This window comes from Drosophila persimilis, unplaced genomic scaffold (genome assembly GCF_003286085.1).
Source record: "Drosophila persimilis strain 14011-0111.01,24,50 unplaced genomic scaffold, DperRS2 tig00000191-arrow-pilon, whole genome shotgun sequence".
Classification (NCBI taxonomy): Eukaryota; Metazoa; Arthropoda; class Insecta; order Diptera; family Drosophilidae; genus Drosophila; species Drosophila persimilis.
The window spans coordinates 8957499-8972033 of record NW_020825298.1 but is presented as its reverse complement, the minus strand read 5'-3'; the positions used below and the strand labels follow the sequence as shown (position 1 = coordinate 8972033).

At 47.9% G+C, this 14535-nt stretch overlaps 9 protein-coding genes across 12 annotated transcripts; 4 read left to right on the top strand and 5 right to left on the bottom strand.

The window, feature by feature from the left end:
* Positions 1 to 918: 918 nt before the first annotated feature.
* LOC6588762 (sorting nexin-32) lies at positions 919 to 3220 on the top strand. Of its 2 annotated transcripts, XM_026989209.1 has the most exons (8): positions 919 to 959; positions 1133 to 1519; positions 1588 to 1709; positions 1770 to 2214; positions 2275 to 2457; positions 2671 to 2688; positions 2867 to 2976; positions 3037 to 3220. In XM_026989209.1, exons 1-8 carry the CDS (start codon positions 954 to 956, stop codon positions 3128 to 3130), a joined length of 1365 nt encoding a protein of 454 aa, XP_026845010.1. In that variant the 5' UTR covers positions 919 to 953; the 3' UTR covers positions 3131 to 3220. The 2 variants fall into 2 exon arrangements, with proteins under 2 accessions (XP_026845010.1, XP_026845011.1); XM_026989210.1 differs by lacking the exon at positions 2671 to 2688.
* An 80-nt stretch (positions 3221 to 3300) lies between these two features.
* Positions 3301 to 4642, top strand: LOC6588763. The gene is made up of 2 exons (XM_002014812.2): positions 3301 to 3889; positions 3952 to 4642. The coding sequence occupies exons 1-2, from the start codon at positions 3677 to 3679 to the stop codon at positions 4600 to 4602; spliced, it is 864 nt and encodes a 287-aa protein (XP_002014848.1). The 5' UTR covers positions 3301 to 3676; the 3' UTR covers positions 4603 to 4642.
* Positions 4612 to 5399, bottom strand: LOC6588764 (cytidine deaminase). Its single transcript, XM_002014813.2, has 2 exons — positions 5128 to 5399; positions 4612 to 5069 (listed from the first exon to the last, which is right to left on the bottom strand). Exons 1-2 carry the CDS (start codon positions 5372 to 5374, stop codon positions 4633 to 4635), a joined length of 684 nt encoding a protein of 227 aa, XP_002014849.1. The 5' UTR covers positions 5375 to 5399; the 3' UTR covers positions 4612 to 4632.
* Positions 5400 to 5826: 427 nt separating this feature from the next.
* Positions 5827 to 6765, bottom strand: LOC6588765 (cytidine deaminase). Its single transcript, XM_002014814.2, has 2 exons — positions 6434 to 6765; positions 5827 to 6378 (listed from the first exon to the last, which is right to left on the bottom strand). The coding sequence occupies exons 1-2, from the start codon at positions 6501 to 6503 to the stop codon at positions 5936 to 5938; spliced, it is 513 nt and encodes a 170-aa protein (XP_002014850.1). The 5' UTR covers positions 6504 to 6765; the 3' UTR covers positions 5827 to 5935.
* Positions 6766 to 6826: 61 nt separating this feature from the next.
* On the bottom strand, positions 6827 to 7620 carry LOC6588766 (cytidine deaminase). Its single transcript, XM_002014815.2, has 3 exons — positions 7484 to 7620; positions 7239 to 7431; positions 6827 to 7168 (listed from the first exon to the last, which is right to left on the bottom strand). The coding sequence occupies exons 1-3, from the start codon at positions 7545 to 7547 to the stop codon at positions 6949 to 6951; spliced, it is 477 nt and encodes a 158-aa protein (XP_002014851.1). The 5' UTR covers positions 7548 to 7620; the 3' UTR covers positions 6827 to 6948.
* A 153-nt stretch (positions 7621 to 7773) lies between these two features.
* Positions 7774 to 8601, top strand: LOC6588767 (transmembrane protein 222). Of its 2 annotated transcripts, XM_026989211.1 has the most exons (2): positions 7774 to 7853; positions 7918 to 8601. In XM_026989211.1, the coding sequence occupies exon 2, from the start codon at positions 7977 to 7979 to the stop codon at positions 8487 to 8489; it is 513 nt and encodes a 170-aa protein (XP_026845012.1). In that variant the 5' UTR covers positions 7774 to 7853; positions 7918 to 7976; the 3' UTR covers positions 8490 to 8601. The 2 variants fall into 2 exon arrangements, with proteins under 2 accessions (XP_026845012.1, XP_002014852.1); XM_002014816.2 differs by lacking the exon at positions 7774 to 7853 and having other exon boundaries at positions 7868 to 8601.
* LOC6588884 (RNA polymerase II transcriptional coactivator) lies at positions 8534 to 9120 on the bottom strand. Its single transcript, XM_002014817.2, has 2 exons — positions 9019 to 9120; positions 8534 to 8961 (listed from the first exon to the last, which is right to left on the bottom strand). The coding sequence occupies exons 1-2, from the start codon at positions 9079 to 9081 to the stop codon at positions 8671 to 8673; spliced, it is 354 nt and encodes a 117-aa protein (XP_002014853.1). The 5' UTR covers positions 9082 to 9120; the 3' UTR covers positions 8534 to 8670.
* Positions 9121 to 9480: 360 nt separating this feature from the next.
* On the top strand, positions 9481 to 10838 carry LOC6588885 (heterochromatin protein 1). Of its 2 annotated transcripts, none has more exons than XM_002014818.2 (5): positions 9481 to 9571; positions 9705 to 9834; positions 9920 to 10036; positions 10134 to 10254; positions 10317 to 10838. In XM_002014818.2, exons 2-5 carry the CDS (start codon positions 9724 to 9726, stop codon positions 10583 to 10585), a joined length of 618 nt encoding a protein of 205 aa, XP_002014854.1. In that variant the 5' UTR covers positions 9481 to 9571; positions 9705 to 9723; the 3' UTR covers positions 10586 to 10838. The 2 variants fall into 2 exon arrangements, with proteins under 2 accessions (XP_002014854.1, XP_026844631.1); XM_026988830.1 differs by having other exon boundaries at positions 9485 to 9571; positions 10131 to 10254.
* A 75-nt stretch (positions 10839 to 10913) lies between these two features.
* Positions 10914 to 14124, bottom strand: LOC6588886 (tripartite motif-containing protein 45). The gene is made up of 4 exons (XM_002014819.2): positions 12825 to 14124; positions 12512 to 12760; positions 11892 to 12450; positions 10914 to 11836 (listed from the first exon to the last, which is right to left on the bottom strand). Exons 1-4 carry the CDS (start codon positions 14067 to 14069, stop codon positions 11064 to 11066), a joined length of 2826 nt encoding a protein of 941 aa, XP_002014855.1. The 5' UTR covers positions 14070 to 14124; the 3' UTR covers positions 10914 to 11063.
* Between the last annotated feature and the right edge of the window lie 411 nt (positions 14125 to 14535).

Genomic DNA, 14535 nt, shown 5'->3' with positions numbered 1-14535 from the left:
CCTACCGAAATAACCAGTATTGTAACGATGGGCACATCCGAATCTTCGGAAGGCTATATCTGAGAAAAATAGGGCCAGATCGGTGCAGGACCAAGTCTCCCAGGATCGCGAGGATCCATACTGTCGATCGGCATCAAAATCTCGACTTCGAAAATGAGGCCGATTTTTTCGCAAATTTAATGATGTAACCATCATGATTTTTTGCGAAAATCGTGAAAAAATGGATGTCCTATTTTCCGATGGCAGTCGACTGGCAGGACTCTCCCGGTCTCGAGAAGACAGGCCACGCCCTGATCGGCTGCCGTTTAGCACAGATATAGCCTACAGAAGAAACCAGTATTGTAACGATGGGCACATCCGAATCTTCGGAAGGCTATATCTGAGAAAAATAGGGCCAGATCGGTGCAGGACCAAGTCTCCCAGGATCGCGAGGATCCATACTGTCGATCGGCATCAAAATCTCGACATCATGATTTTTTTCGAAAATCGTGAAAAAATGGATGTCCTTTTTTCCGATTGCAGTCGACTGGCAGGACTCTCCCGGTCTCGAAAAGACAGGCCACGCCCTGATCGGCTGCCGTTTAGCACAGATATAGCCTACAGAAACGATGTGAAAATCAAAATCTTCGGAAGGCTATATCTCCCAAGAATAGGGCCAGATAGGTGCAGGACCATGTCTTCAGGATCGCCAGTTAAGTAAAAAATGTATTTATTAATCGTATAAAACTTGGTGGGCATGACTAAATGTTCTATATAGCTGGGAATATTCGACGGAATATCAAAAACGAGGAATATGTTAAATAGAACTTGAATTCTTCAGTATATTTACGGTATATTTTTCAAATGAAACAGTATGTTTCGGTATATTTCTGACGGTCGGTCACACGCCTGCAATTTATAAATAATATTGTTTTTTAACCACGATTTAATTGTTATAATTTAACATTTCCAAAATGATGGTAAGCTTCGCTCAGAGCAAGAGTTATTGCGATAAAATGCGATGCACAGAGAGTTCTGAGCGCATTTGAAAGCAATTTCAATGACGCCTTACACGCACACAAAGAAAATTCTTATCAACAAAAATATGGGCGTAATTAGAGTGTGTATAATAAAAGGTTTGTTGCACTTGTAGGACGGCACGGATGAGTCAAATATACTAAACAGTCCCTCCTCGACCAACAATGGGCCTACCCTGGAGATAGCGTCGCCCACAAGTAATCCACTGGCTGGACCACCGGCAGCAACAGGAACAGCAACAGCAACAAATGGCAGCGGTTCGGCCACATCGCCGGACAGCTCCTCTTCGGCACCGGTGACGCCCGCTGCTCTAGGGGAGAATGCCCTGCATGTGGAGATCTCCGATGCGCTGAGCGAGAAAGAGAAGGTAAAGTTCACAGTGCATACGCGGACTACGCTGCCAGGATTCGCGAAAAAAGACAACAATGTGGTGAGGCAGCACGAGGAGTTTGTGTGGCTGCATGATCGCATAGAGGAGAACGAAGACTATGCGGGCTATATTGTGAGTCCACCTATAAAACACGATGCCCCGAACAAAGTTCTAATTGAGGGCAATTTTAAATCATTCAGATTCCCCCCTGTCCACCGCGACCCGACTTTGATGCCTCGCGGGAGAAACTGCAGCGCCTGGGCGAGGGCGAGGGCAACATGACCAAAGAGGAGTTTAAGAAAATGAAGTCCGAGCTGGAGGCGTAAGTAAACACGCAGTTTTCAATTAAAATTCCATTCATTCCTGTGGAAAACCTCTACAGCGAGTATTTGGCCACCTTTAAAAAGACAGTAGCCATGCACGAGGTATTTCTGCGTCGCCTGGCCAGTCATCCCGTCTTTCGCGTGGATCAGCATTTGAAAGTCTTTCTCGAATACGATCAGGATCTGTGCGCCAAGCCGCGCAAGAAGATGGCCATCTTCGGGGGCTTTGTCAAGTCCCTGGGCAAGACCACGGATGAAATACTGCTGAGCGCCACCGTGCGCGATGTAAATGACTTCTTTGAGAACGAATTGCAATTCCTCACCGAATACCATGGCCATTTGCGTGAAGCTGCCATCCGCACCGAGAAGATGACACAACGTCACAAGGATGTGGGCGATGCGCATCAGAAAATCTCGAATGCCCTCACCCAGTTGTCCACCACAGAGAAGGGCAATGTGGAGACATTTGTGGCCAAAACAGCAGAGATTTTTGAACGGATTAAGGTGTGTGTTATCTCTACATCGTTACGGTTTCCACCTGAGCCAAACCTTTGTTTATCTTAGAATCTGGAAACCCGTGTGGCCAGTGATCAGGATCTGAAACTGGGTGACACTTTGCGCTACTATCAACGGGACAGTGATGCGGCCAAGGCGCTGCTCATACGACGCCTGCGCTGCCTGGCCGCCTACGAGACGGCCAATCGCAATTTGGAAAAGGCTCGCTCCAAGAACAAAGACGTTCATGCGGTAAGATTTTTGGAGAGCTCTTACAGTGCAATTGTTTTTCCCTAAGAAAGGTTTTGCAGCGGGTCAAATTATACACACGCTTCACTAATTATAAAAACAAACTGTGTTTTACCTTCCATAATATACACATTCTGCTCTGCCTTTCCGCCTCTCTGCTTCTGCTGTCTTCCCTCCTCCTCTGTCACTCTTTGTGCGTGTGTTTATTGTCTGCAGCCTTTGGAGGTGCAAGAGGTATTTGGCATTTAACGTTTTTATATCGTTCTCTTAAAATCCGTAGATGTGTCTCGACCCCCACATAAATTGCTGCATGTACTCACATTTATAGCACTCTACTATAGCATGCCTTGTGTGGCCCACACGAATACTATTAAATAATCAAACTAATCCCTTTCATTTGATCATTATTTAGGCTGAAACTGCTCAGGCGGAGGCTTGTGAGAAGTTTGAATCGATGTCTGCCTGCGGCAAAGAAGAGTTGATTGGCTTTCGCAATCGCCGTGTGGCGGCCATCAAAAAGAGGTAGGTTGCTTATGCTTTTATTCTTGAAAGTTTCTTATTATAAGCCACTCTTATTTACAGTCTCGTGGAGCTCTCCGAACTGGAGATAAAACATGCCAAAACCCAATATGAATATCTGCGTCAATCGCTGATCTCCATTAAGGAGATAGCTTGAGGCTAAGAGTCATACGCACATTGTTTTCACATCGCCACGAAACTCTCCCCCCACATTGAAGATGAAGTAAATCAATTGTTTAATTGCTAAGCAAACAGTTTATTATTATACGGGCAGCAATATCCGTATCGGTATCGTATAGCCCAAGGAGCGCTGTCGACATACATACTCCCTCTTATTTGTATTGTATTAACGAATATTCAAATTTGTTTTGTAAAACAGAGCGCTTTTATATTTGTCTAACGAGCATTCCTCTATGAACTACAAACAAATACATATATCTATATTGTATTGTATTGAAAACCTGAATATAAAACGTGGATTATTATTGTACAGAAAAACGCCAGCTGTTTATTAGCTGTCAATAATTGTATCGTATATTTACAATAGCCATTGCTTGGAACCGGTAGCCACTGGCAACAGCAACAGCACAAAACGTTCCAAAATTTAGCTTAACAAGAATAACACTCATTCTTTCATCAAAGTCGCTTCCAAATTGTTTTCGCTATATTCTGTTTAGTTTTTAGTTGATAAATCACTTTAGCCATGGATGATTTCGGTTGCTACGATTATAAGCAGCCGGCGAGCACAAAAGTGTCGGATATGCGTACCTCCACGTACCGCGGCCATCGCCATATCACGGACCTGCGGATGGGTAACAGAATGAACGCCAAGTACTGTAGCCACAATAACTATGTGCGGGATCCCCTGATGCATGACAAACAGTTCACCGAATATGAGGCCAAATATGAGTGGCAGGTAGGTGGATTTCGAAGCTGCTTTACGAAGGATAATAGACTCCCTTTGTTCGCTTTTTTTAGTACGCCGATCCGAATATTTTGCGCAATCCTTCGCTCAACATGAAATCCCAGTACATGAAGCCTTTCGAGCAGGGAAATTTGCGCTTTATAAAGCGCAAAATAAAACCCATAAGCAGCGTGACCCAGGATACTTTTGTGGAGAAAATATTGCCAGTGGAGCTCGATCCCATACGCATACCCATGCAAACACCTGTGGAGGCCACCAAACTGATAATCGATCGCTCAAAGATTGGTTATAGCAAGTACACGGATCCCTCGGCTACCACATATAATCTCGCGTACGTGCGATATCCCCCGAATGAACTGTCTGGTGGGATCGCAGCCCACGATAATGTGACATTCTGGAACTGGTCCGAAGAGCATAAGCCATCGAAGAAAGTCGCTCGCTACCCGGATGCCACAATGTGCGATGACTTTCCGGCCAAAGACTGTCCAAAGCGGCGTTGCGAGTTCCAGAACACAACCAAATCGGTGCCCCATACGGGCATGAGCACAGAAGTGCGCGACAACTACATCGATCCGCAGTTCCGCGCCATGGAATTCAATGTGGATGTGAAGCCCCTGATGGTGTACGAGGCCATCACACCGTTTTCCAAGAAGAGCGAGTATGCCATATACGGTTCTGGGGAACCCGTAGTGAAATATGTTTAAGAATCTATATTCACGATTAAAGTTACTGCTTTATTCGAAAGTATTGAAGCTGTGGGGCAGTAGGCGATACACAGAGGTGACCAGCACCTCATCTTCGTCCCTGATGGCCGGTATGGCGCCCTCCCTGTCCGGGCACGGGGCATTGGCTATATAGATCGGGAAATCCCGGCAGGCAAATTCTCGTAAAAACTGACGGCACACGCCGCACGGCGTGGTGAAACCCTTTGGATGATAGGCCACCACTGCACCCGCAGTGTACGTCAGTTGTCCCTCGCTCACACCCTTGGCCAGGGCCGTACGCTCGGCACAGCAACCCGGCGTAAAGGCCACATTCTCAATGTTACAGCCGGAATATACGTAGCCGCACTTGGAGCGGAAGGAGGCGCCCACAGGAAACTTACTGTAAGGCACATAGGCCTCTTTACGAGCGACCACAGCAGCCTCTAGCAGTTCCCTGGCCTCTTCTCCTGTGGAAATGCGAAGAATATTTCTTTCAGAGGGATCTCTTCTTTTCTTGGTACTCACTTAAACGACAGTATGGTGTGGTGTATTCCTCCAGAATCTGGGGATGCGGCAGATTTGATGAATCACAGACCCGTCCACGTTTTCCACCAGTATGCTTGCCCTCTCGTCGCTTTAACTCGCATTCCAAATCGTTCAAGGCCTTTATGTGGGTCTTGAGGGTCTTCTTAAGCTGACGCCTCTTCAGCTCGCTCTTCATCTCGTCGAGACATTTCATGTATTTCTTAAGCAATTGTCGTTTATCAGACATGATTTTAGGTTCAAATTTAATTTGACTTTTTTTTTGTGGAAGCCGAAAGTAAAAACTGGAATTTATTGATAAAGGAGCTAAAATATCAAATGACAGAAAAGAGAAAGAGCAACCAGATGGTATTGATTGCAGATCATAGCCTGCTATGATTGGGAACCATTTTACCAACGGGGATTTCCGTATATGGGTTTTTTCTGAGAATTTATATGTATGCACTTTTCAGATGAGTTTCTTCTCAGTATTAATGACGGGGACTCCCCTTTATTACGATTTTTTTTTCTGAGAATATATATGTACATATGTACATATGCACTTTTTGGTGACTTCATTTATTGCGAATATTTTGCATTGCTTGGAGGGTTTATCGATAAGATAAACTTTAATCTTCCAATATATGACCCATTCAAGTATTATCTTCAATCTGTTAATTCAAAACCCCGCACAAGCGAATCTCTTGTTAAATAGTGTAATTTTTTTATTTCAAATGATTAGATTAAAAAGATATAGATTAATTTTGATTAGGGGGCAGCTCTGGGGCTCTGCTTGTGGCCTGTACTAGTACTACTTTCTATAGGTGCGAAAACTACTCGGCAACAGATTGAAAATGGATGTGCACAGCACGGGATCGTCGCTACGCAGGGGCTCCTCTTTATTCGCAATCCTCTCATCAATCGCCTGAGCTATGTAGATGGGAATATCGCTGGTGGCAAACTCCCGAATGAACTGCCGGCACACGCCACAGGGTGTGGTAAAAGCATCCGGTTCGTATGCCAGGACAGCGCCCACCGAGAACTCGGTTACGCCCTCGCTGACCGCTTTGGCGAGGGCTGTACGCTCGGCGCAAGAGCAGGGCGTGAATGCGGCATTCTCCACATTGCAGCCGGTGAAGATTTGATTGGTGGCAGTGGCCCGGAAGGCTGAACCCACTTTAAAACCACTGTATGGGACATAGGCACGCTGACGCACTTCAGAGGCGGCGAGCAGAAGCTCTTGAACTGCGGGATCTGAAAGCCAAAACATCACAGACACCACAATTGGGGAGAATTGGGAGAATCTTACCAAGACTGCCATATGTGACCACCTCTTCGGTTTTTTCGGGGCGTGCAAAGTTCTCCATCAGGTGCGCCATGATTATTATTCAATATTTTTCGGTGGTTTATGGAGGAGGCTGACCAAGTGGGTGCGCGGTTCGGTGTTTCTCCTTCGAACGTCCGCTGGCGAATGGACGGTTTGTGTTGACGCTGCCGACCAACGTTATCAATGGATACGTCTGATAGCTCTCTGTGTTGTTGTTATTATGGTGGTGGCAAAAATAAACTCTGCTAACATAGAGCGAGGGAGAGTCTCCGAGAGACCGAGTGAGCGAGCGATACGCTTAACAAGAGCCGCCAGAGCGCAGACGACAAATTATCAATGGAAGCGCCAGCTCGGAAAAGTGAAAACACACACAGATGCGATGCCTGTTTTCAGCAGCAGTTCAATCAACAAGAGGGAAAGGGGTGGTTTACACATAACAAAATGGAAATTACACATAAAATATTGCACTTAAAACCGATCCCTGCCCTTGCTGTCCTCTATTTGCCATTGAGAAAGCGGAAACCATTGGGCAGCAGTTGGAGCACACTGGTGCAGAGGACACGCAGCGGCAAATTGGTCGGCTGGGCTGCATACAAAGGGATGTCCTTGCCATTGACGAACTCCGATAGAAATTGGCGACAGACGCCGCAGGGAGTGGTAAAGCCATTGTCCTGTTGGGCCACCACAGCACAGGCCACAAAGTCGCGCTTGCCCTCGCTGAAACATTGAGAGAGGAAAATAACATATACTCTTCGTTCTATTGCTCCATTGACATAAATATATTCACCTAATGGCCTTGACGGCAGCTGTTCGTTCGGCACAAATGCTGGCTGCGTAGGCGCCGTTTTCTATGTTGCAACCCGTGTAGATGGAGCCATCACTGGTGCGGAGAGCAGCACCCACAGCAAAGTTGCTGTAAGGACAATAGGCCTGTTTCCTGGCCTCCGCTGCTGCTCGGATGAGCTCCTGCACCGAGGCATCTGGAAATGAGACCATTTAGTGCCTCTATAGATATTATTGCCGCAATCTTACCCAAGCTATCGTGCTCTTGCACATTGAGCTCGTCTCTTGCGCCATTTATGAACACCTGTGTCATTGCTAGACGTTTCGATTTCAATTACAATTTCCCAACCAAAAACCCCAAACACTTCCTCGAACTCACTCTCACGCCCACGTCCACGAAGCAACAGCTGTTTACAGTTACCTTTTCCAACACTGTCAATGTAAATAAATATCACTGTGTGGGTTTGATTTGTTTGTACATTAATTAACACAAGCACACACTGCTTGACTTGTGTGTACTTGTACTGTACTGCTTTATTTTCATCTTATCACAAACGTTTACCCACAATCGGAAAATTTCGATCAATAATATAGTAGCGTTTCGGCCGCAAATTAATTAGTAAGTGACTGTATTTGGTGGTTTGTCGTTCATACTTTAGCTGTAATAATGCCGTCGCCGTCAGAGTCATTGTCCAGCCCCACGAATCACCAGAGGCAGCCATCGGAGGACACTACTGTGGCCATGAGTGGAATACCAGAACGTTTGCCGCCCGTCAACAAGGATGAAAATCGCTATCCCTACTGCATTGTGTGGACCCCTATCCCAGTGTTGACATGGATATTTCCCATGATCGGTCACATGGGCATTTGCACCTCCAACGGGGTGATACGCGACTTTGCCGGCGCGTATTTTGTTTCCGAGGACCAGATGGCCTTTGGCAATCCAACGCGCTACCTGCGCCTGCACCCGAAGTACGCCCAGGGCGGCACCAATGCCTGGGACGAAGCTGTGTCCAAAGCTTCCGTTCTGTACGGCACCAGGATACACAATATTTTTTGCGACAACTGCCACTCGCATGTGGCAACGGCCCTCAACAATATGCGCTACAAGAACAGCACCAGCTGGAACATGATCATCCTCAGCATGTGGCTCTTTGTCTGCGGCCGCTACACTAGCATCTGGGGTATCCTCAAGACGTGGCTGCCGTTTGCCATCTTCGTCACCATCATCGTTCTGCTGGCGGTTTACTTTTAGAGAGGGCTGGGCGGGCGTCCTTCCAATGGTTATTTTAATTGTTATTGCTATGCCTAAGATATCTTTTATTTGTATTTCTTTGTAGTTACAAAATAAATGTACTTTAACATTAGTTAAACAAACTCTATCTGCTATGACTCAGCTATCATTTTGGCGGGTGTGCGTACGAACGTAAGGGAGATTAGTTTTCGACGGCTTTTGTTATTTCGTCGGCGTGTTCAAGCAGTTTCTTCCACTGCAGTATCGACAGGCAGATCCCCTTCTTGCCCGGCAATGTTTCACCGTTCTTTTCGTAGAACTCACGGATGTCGACCATTTTGCGGCCACGGAACTCGTTGATGCGTACCTGACGCATTCTCTCTAGCGTCCAGGTGGTGGCTTCCCCATCTCCGCCGCCACCAGACGCAGGCTTTTTGGCCGCCACTGCGGGAGCTGGAGATTCCTTCGCTTTCTTGCTTGCCGGCTGATTGCGCTGTGTGGCATACAACTGTTTAGAAGCAAATTATTTAGTGATTAATGGTTAACATACGTCATCGGGGCCACTGTCACTGCCGGACGACGAGGATTCTTGCTTCTTCTTTATTTTCGGCATAGTTGGTTGATTTTCTCCAGAGATTCGCTAGGAAAAATTTTAAGCGTGAATTCGCGGTAGTTTAAGAATTAGTATGGCTGTTTTTACTCCTCAACCACAATATAGCGTCTCATAGCCCACTTAAGCCCCCTCTATTAAAATAGTTCAACTACTTGAGGTAAAAGGCGGAAAATATTAACGATTGTACATTTTTCTTGTATCCTCTGAACTTAAAAAACACTATATCTTTTACCTGAACTGCGCTAACGTTATTAAATTTTCATTATATTCGGTGGAAAATTGAAATACACCCTTGGCTTATAGTAGGTTAATCGTTCTACCTCGCTATATTTCCGAGGGTCGGTCACACTAATCACAGCACCGGCGTCACTTAGAAGGCGCTTTTTTTTCTTTCTGTAATTTTTCAACGACGGGGCATTGTGTGAGGATATTCAAATAAACAGTCCAGCAAACTGCTGATTCTTCTTTTTTTACTTAACCAGCATAAGTGGTGAGTGTAGCAATCAGAGACAAAACGATTCGCCGTCAAACAATTTTTTTACGGCCGAATTTTTGCATTTGCGAGCCTGTACGTGTGTGTTTGTGCGCGTGTTCTCACATTTTCGTTCTCTATTAAACAAAAGTTCGAACAACATACAAAATATGGGCAAAAAGACTGATAATCCCGAAAACGCCGATGGCCCCATGTCCGAGGCGGAGGAGGAGGAGTATGCCGTGGAGAAGATCCTTGATCGTCGTGTTCGAAAGGGAAAGGTGAGTGCCACCGCTAGTCCCCCATGCCCCCTTAGATGTTTTATTGCTGTCGTCAACGGGTTGTGTTGTCATTTGTTATTCGAAGGTGGAATACTACCTAAAGTGGAAGGGCTATGCCGAGACAGAGAACACTTGGGAACCGGAAAACAATCTCGATTGCCAAGATCTTATCCAGCAGTATGAACTGAGTCGTAAGGATGAGGTATGTATCTGTGGCTTGGGTTTCACTCACAAGTGTTTGAGGTACAGTTGCGTTTGCAGATTTTAAATCGGAATTTTTTTCTTATTTGTTGTAGCAGGAGAAGGCAGCGGGGGGCAAAAAGGATCGTCCCGGAAGCAGTGCCAAAGTGAAGGAAACGGGACGTAGCTCCACTGGCACCGGTGTGCCAGCCAGCAAGCGCAAATCGGAGGAGCCGTCAGGTGAGTGGACTCACCACACCAAATGCAAATGAGTTTTTTAAAATAACAATTGTGCCCGATAGCGCCCAATGGAAAATCAAAACGAACAGAGCCTGACCAGGATAGCAATGACTCGAACGGATCGACTACTACGGGCTTTGATCGCGGCCAGGAGGCGGAAAAAATATTGGGGGCCTCCGACAACAATGGCCGCCTTACATTCCTAATTCAGTTCAAGGGTGTCGATCAGGCCGAGATGGTTCCGTCGTCAATTGCAAACTTGAAGATCCCGCAAATGGTGATTGGCTTTTATGAGGAGCGACTCTCCTGGTACTCGGACAACGAGGACTAGCCTCTCTATCAGTTACCCGGAGCGTGTGACCCATGGGAAGAAGCCCCGACAGTACATAATATTTAAACATATATAATTAGTTACGTAGTTTAATCTCAAGTGCACACCCCCTTTTCATTTGAGATATACCGAATCACGAGATATGCGCTTCGATCACAAAAAACAAATATTTTTCCTTTCTCCATCCCAAAAGGATTAACCTGTATTTCCATGTAAATTGAAATTAATAAATGCGAACTTGTTTTCTACACGATGAGGAAAAGTATATACGTATCTGTATGTGGATCCTTAGATGCCCTGAGGCAGGGTCTGGTTTTTTCCATGTGATGTCCATATGGAAGACAGTTTCTGTCTTTCGACCTGATTTATTCATTGTGTATTCGACTGGGATGTTACATCTAAGCGGTTCCCGTAATGCCATTACTAAGTTTTTGTTCTACAGAAATCAACGGCTCCAGTGAAATAGGCAGCAAAATAACTATTCTTTTGCATTCAACAACTTGTTGGCCACATTACATTCCGAGTTCTCTAGGACATTGCCACAGCAGGACCAGTGACGGCGTCCTGGATGCCCTGCATGGCCATGCCCGCAGCCACTGTAGCCGGGCATACGTCCCTCGCAGCTGCACTTCACACTCCTACTGCCCTTGCCAGAACAGAAGGAGCAGCAGTGGTAGATGCCCGTGTGGGGACGCACTTGCCTCGCCTGGAACGTGAAGGGGCTGCTCTTGATGGGCCGCTCATTGATGGTGATCGTGAGGATGAGAGTACCCTGGGAGTCGGGCGTGAAGGAGATATTGTAGGTGCCATCACGATTGTCCGACACTTCGATGGGCAGAAACTTGGAGGTTGAGTCCTTGTATTTGATCATGCAATTGATCTGCAGGCCGCCATGACAGAGGGACACACCATCGGCATCACGCGAGTGCAGCAGGAGATCGGCCTTTTTGTGGAGTCGCAGTTGGGAGAAGCCCTCCCACTCCAGAGTGCACAGCGATGGTTCCACTACCTGCATGGTAATGATGCCATAGAGAGGTATATCCCGCTGATCCTTGGTGGCTGGTGCCCGAATCTTGGGGAGAAAGTGCAGAGAGTCTGAGATCTTGGGATCCACGGGTGGCTTGAATTGCTGACAGAACTCGAAGCGTTTGAGGAGGATTCCGACAAAACTGAGTATCTCCGCATCGGCACCGATCTCGCACAGCTCCTGACTAAACCGTACAGCATCCATGGCCTCCTGAGTGCGTTTTTCTAGGGAATCAGATTGGTTAGAGCTAGAATGGTAATCTGAAAGATATTTTCTCACCCAAATCCAACTGCTGCTTGAGTATAATCTCCACTTTGGACTCCCTCGCGCGACATATCTGCTGGAGCAGTGTCCTTCGATGCACTTCCACTGCCTCGAAGTAAGCCTGCATATGCCGCTCCACCTGGCTATGTATATCATCGCATCTGGCATTGATGCCCCTGGCTATGTCGTTCAGTCGCTCGATCGAATGCTCGGCGTACTGGCACAACGGACGCGTCTGATCGGTGGCTTCTCGTAGAAGCTTACCCTGCTGCCCAATAGCCCGGGCTATGTTTTCATGCCTATGACCCTTGTGGAGCAGTACCAGGCAATCAGTGCAGGCCAACTGTCGACACACCACACAGAAGGCCTTCAGCTCAAAGTTGGTGTGCAGGCCACACTTTAAGACCATCTTGCTGCTGTCTCCCAGTCCCAGCTGCTGTTGCTTTTGCTTGCGGGCGCGTCTTAACTCCAGGATGCTTCTCATACGATGGTTGGCTGTAGACCGCTGCCGTTCGTGGGCCTCTTTGCACAGGGAGCACAGATTAAGGGTGCAACTGATGCAGTGATAGGTGGCCTGGAAAAGCATACCAGTATTATTAGTATCAGTATCTCTAGAGGAATCTCTTTTTTCTTACACTAATCTCATCGCTGCAGAGGGAACACCACACCCTCGAGATGACATCTTCGCCCGCCTGCAGTCGCAGCACTTCGATGCGCCTCACCAGCAGATAATTCTGAGGCAGCAGACGCACACCACCCAGGGGCACGTCCGTGGGATAGTGACAGACATGGCAGCGTATACAGCGTGGGGCAATGTCGCTGACAAAGCTGCCCGTGAACCGGGTGCTAAAGGAACTGGTGGATCGCTTGCCATCGCTCTTGGACTGTGAAATAGAGGAGTGGAGTCAATGCAGATTAGAGCAAGGAGCAGAGCTTCCTAGGACTTACCCTAACCACCAACCGATCCATGGATTTTTTGCGCCTCAAACTAAAGCTGGCTCCACGCTGCCTGGCAGGGGATACCGTCGCCAGCTCTGCACTCGATCCGCCCATCTCCGAGCGCAGGCTGTAGTTGGAGGGATCCAGAGCTTCGCTCTGGGACTGATCCCATGTGGCGGAGGCCTCCTCCTTGAAGTTCTCATTGACCAGGCACTGCAGGCAGAAGGAGTGCAGGCAGTGCAGTGTCCGCGGATCCGTGTAGACATCCATGCAGATGGCGCACTTGAGATCATCCGTGAAGGTGATCAATGATGTCCCTGGCGGAGTACTGGGTCTCAGGGTGATGCTCGGTGAGGGTGAGGGCGAGGGCGTGATGGCAGGCGAGTTAGAGCGACTCATGTTCATCGGACTATGTGCATTGTAGATCTCAAGAGTGGGTGGCCGTGCAGGGCCCTTCACGGAAGGATGTAGCAGTCGCGGCAGCATCTCCTGCCTGGGCTGTGAGGTGTCCGGCGTGGGTGGTGAGACCCTCAGCTCGGGGGAGGCCTTCAGGCTCAGCAATCGCTTGGGATGCAGCTGCTCCTTGGCTCTGATCTGCGGCTGGGCCACGGTCACATTGCTGGCCTGGCTGCTGCTGCTCTGCACGGACACGGACGAGGCACCGCTCAAGATATTGTCTAGCAGGGACTCTGGCGACGTGGAGCTCCCACCTCCCGCGCCGGCCTGGCTGCTGCTGCGCTCGCTCCCACTATCCGGCACTTGCGCTTCATCCAGGGGTATCTCCATAAGCGTGGGTTGGACCGGCGCTGGCAATCCCAGGGTCCTCGAGCGTCGTATACAGTTTCTCAGCTCCAGTTTGGGCACTGTTGGGGTGTCTGCCAAGGTGCCCTCCACTTTGGGTGAAATGGTGAAACTGAACAGCTGTGGGGCCGACTTTCGACGCACTGCCTCGGCAATGGGCATGGTCTGTAGATGCTGAACCCGTCTCTGTCCCTTTTCCTGAGGGTTCTTTCGCAGGGAAATCTTTGAGGAGGTCAACTTTATCATGAGTTTGCTATGTGCTCCAGTGGGTGGTGGAGGCGGTGGACCCACCGCTGATGGCGGCATAACCTTGGCAGCATTCTCTCCCTCCATACGTTCATAGTTGATGATTGGAGGGCTGCCGCCGCTATTGCCGCTGGTGCTGGCGCTCTTAGTGGAGAAGCTCGTCTTTCGCTTGAAGATGGGTTTTATGTGACTCTCGGAGTTGCTCATGGCTTTGGCTCGAACAAAACTATCCCTGTTAGTTTCAGCTCTACTTCTGGATCCGCCACGCCATCAGGCCCGATGCGTGTTCCCCTTGTGACTGCTGCTGGGCCGGGTCGGTCGGCGTGAGGTTTTTTCTTTAATCCAATTAGATTCGGCCCGCAACAATGGAAATGTAAATACGGGCCAATGATGGAAATGGGCAACACACGTCTGCCATTGACAATTGTGCAATCGTTTGTTGTGGTTGCTCTTTCGAAATAGTGCTAGTTTACTCATGCCCTCAGCCGGCGCTATCGATTGACTGTCTTTTTCCATAACTGATATTCCAAGAAAGAACCATCAAATACTATAAAATGGCAAAGATGTAGGACATCGCGAACCCATACACACGTGTGTTTATAGGTGGGCAGGTTATTCCTGTCCATTTCTGTCCGTCCTTACCTTTCCAATTTTAAGAATATTATCTAAAACA

Coding starts and splice junctions, on each gene's coding strand:
- LOC6588763 (XM_002014812.2), top strand. CDS start 3,677: ATGGATGATTTCGGTTGCTACGATTATAAGCAGCCGGCGAGCACAAAA. Junction 3,890..3,951: donor AGGCCAAATATGAGTGGCAG/GTAGGTGGATTT, acceptor CGCTTTTTTTAG/TACGCCGATCCGAATATTTT.
- LOC6588886 (XM_002014819.2), bottom strand. CDS start 14,069: ATGAGCAACTCCGAGAGTCACATAAAACCCATCTTCAAGCGAAAGACG. Junction 12,761..12,824: donor TGGATCGGTTGGTGGTTAGG/GTAAGTCCTAGG, acceptor TCTATTTCACAG/TCCAAGAGCGATGGCAAGCG. Junction 11,837..11,891: donor CAAGCAGCAGTTGGATTTGG/GTGAGAAAATAT, acceptor CTGATTCCCTAG/AAAAACGCACTCAGGAGGCC.
- LOC6588766 (XM_002014815.2), bottom strand. CDS start 7,547: ATGACACAGGTGTTCATAAATGGCGCAAGAGACGAGCTCAATGTGCAA. Junction 7,432..7,483: donor GCAAGAGCACGATAGCTTGG/GTAAGATTGCGG, acceptor TCTCATTTCCAG/ATGCCTCGGTGCAGGAGCTC. Junction 7,169..7,238: donor GCTGCCGTCAAGGCCATTAG/GTGAATATATTT, acceptor TCAATGTTTCAG/CGAGGGCAAGCGCGACTTTG.
- LOC6588767 (XM_002014816.2), top strand. CDS start 7,902: ATGCCGTCGCCGTCAGAGTCATTGTCCAGCCCCACGAATCACCAGAGG.
- LOC6588764 (XM_002014813.2), bottom strand. CDS start 5,374: ATGTCTGATAAACGACAATTGCTTAAGAAATACATGAAATGTCTCGAC. Junction 5,070..5,127: donor CACACCATACTGTCGTTTAA/GTGAGTACCAAG, acceptor GCATTTCCACAG/GAGAAGAGGCCAGGGAACTG.
- LOC6588762 (XM_026989209.1), top strand. Junction 1,520..1,587: donor AAGACTATGCGGGCTATATT/GTGAGTCCACCT, acceptor TAAATCATTCAG/ATTCCCCCCTGTCCACCGCG. Junction 2,215..2,274: donor AGATTTTTGAACGGATTAAG/GTGTGTGTTATC, acceptor TGTTTATCTTAG/AATCTGGAAACCCGTGTGGC.
- LOC6588885 (XM_026988830.1), top strand. CDS start 9,724: ATGGGCAAAAAGACTGATAATCCCGAAAACGCCGATGGCCCCATGTCC. Junction 9,835..9,919: donor GTCGTGTTCGAAAGGGAAAG/GTGAGTGCCACC, acceptor TGTTATTCGAAG/GTGGAATACTACCTAAAGTG. Junction 10,255..10,316: donor CAAATCGGAGGAGCCGTCAG/GTGAGTGGACTC, acceptor TGTGCCCGATAG/CGCCCAATGGAAAATCAAAA.
- LOC6588884 (XM_002014817.2), bottom strand. CDS start 9,081: ATGCCGAAAATAAAGAAGAAGCAAGAATCCTCGTCGTCCGGCAGTGAC. Junction 8,962..9,018: donor GTGACAGTGGCCCCGATGAC/GTATGTTAACCA, acceptor TATGCCACACAG/CGCAATCAGCCGGCAAGCAA.
- LOC6588765 (XM_002014814.2), bottom strand. CDS start 6,503: ATGGCGCACCTGATGGAGAACTTTGCACGCCCCGAAAAAACCGAAGAG. Junction 6,379..6,433: donor GGTCACATATGGCAGTCTTG/GTAAGATTCTCC, acceptor TTTGGCTTTCAG/ATCCCGCAGTTCAAGAGCTT.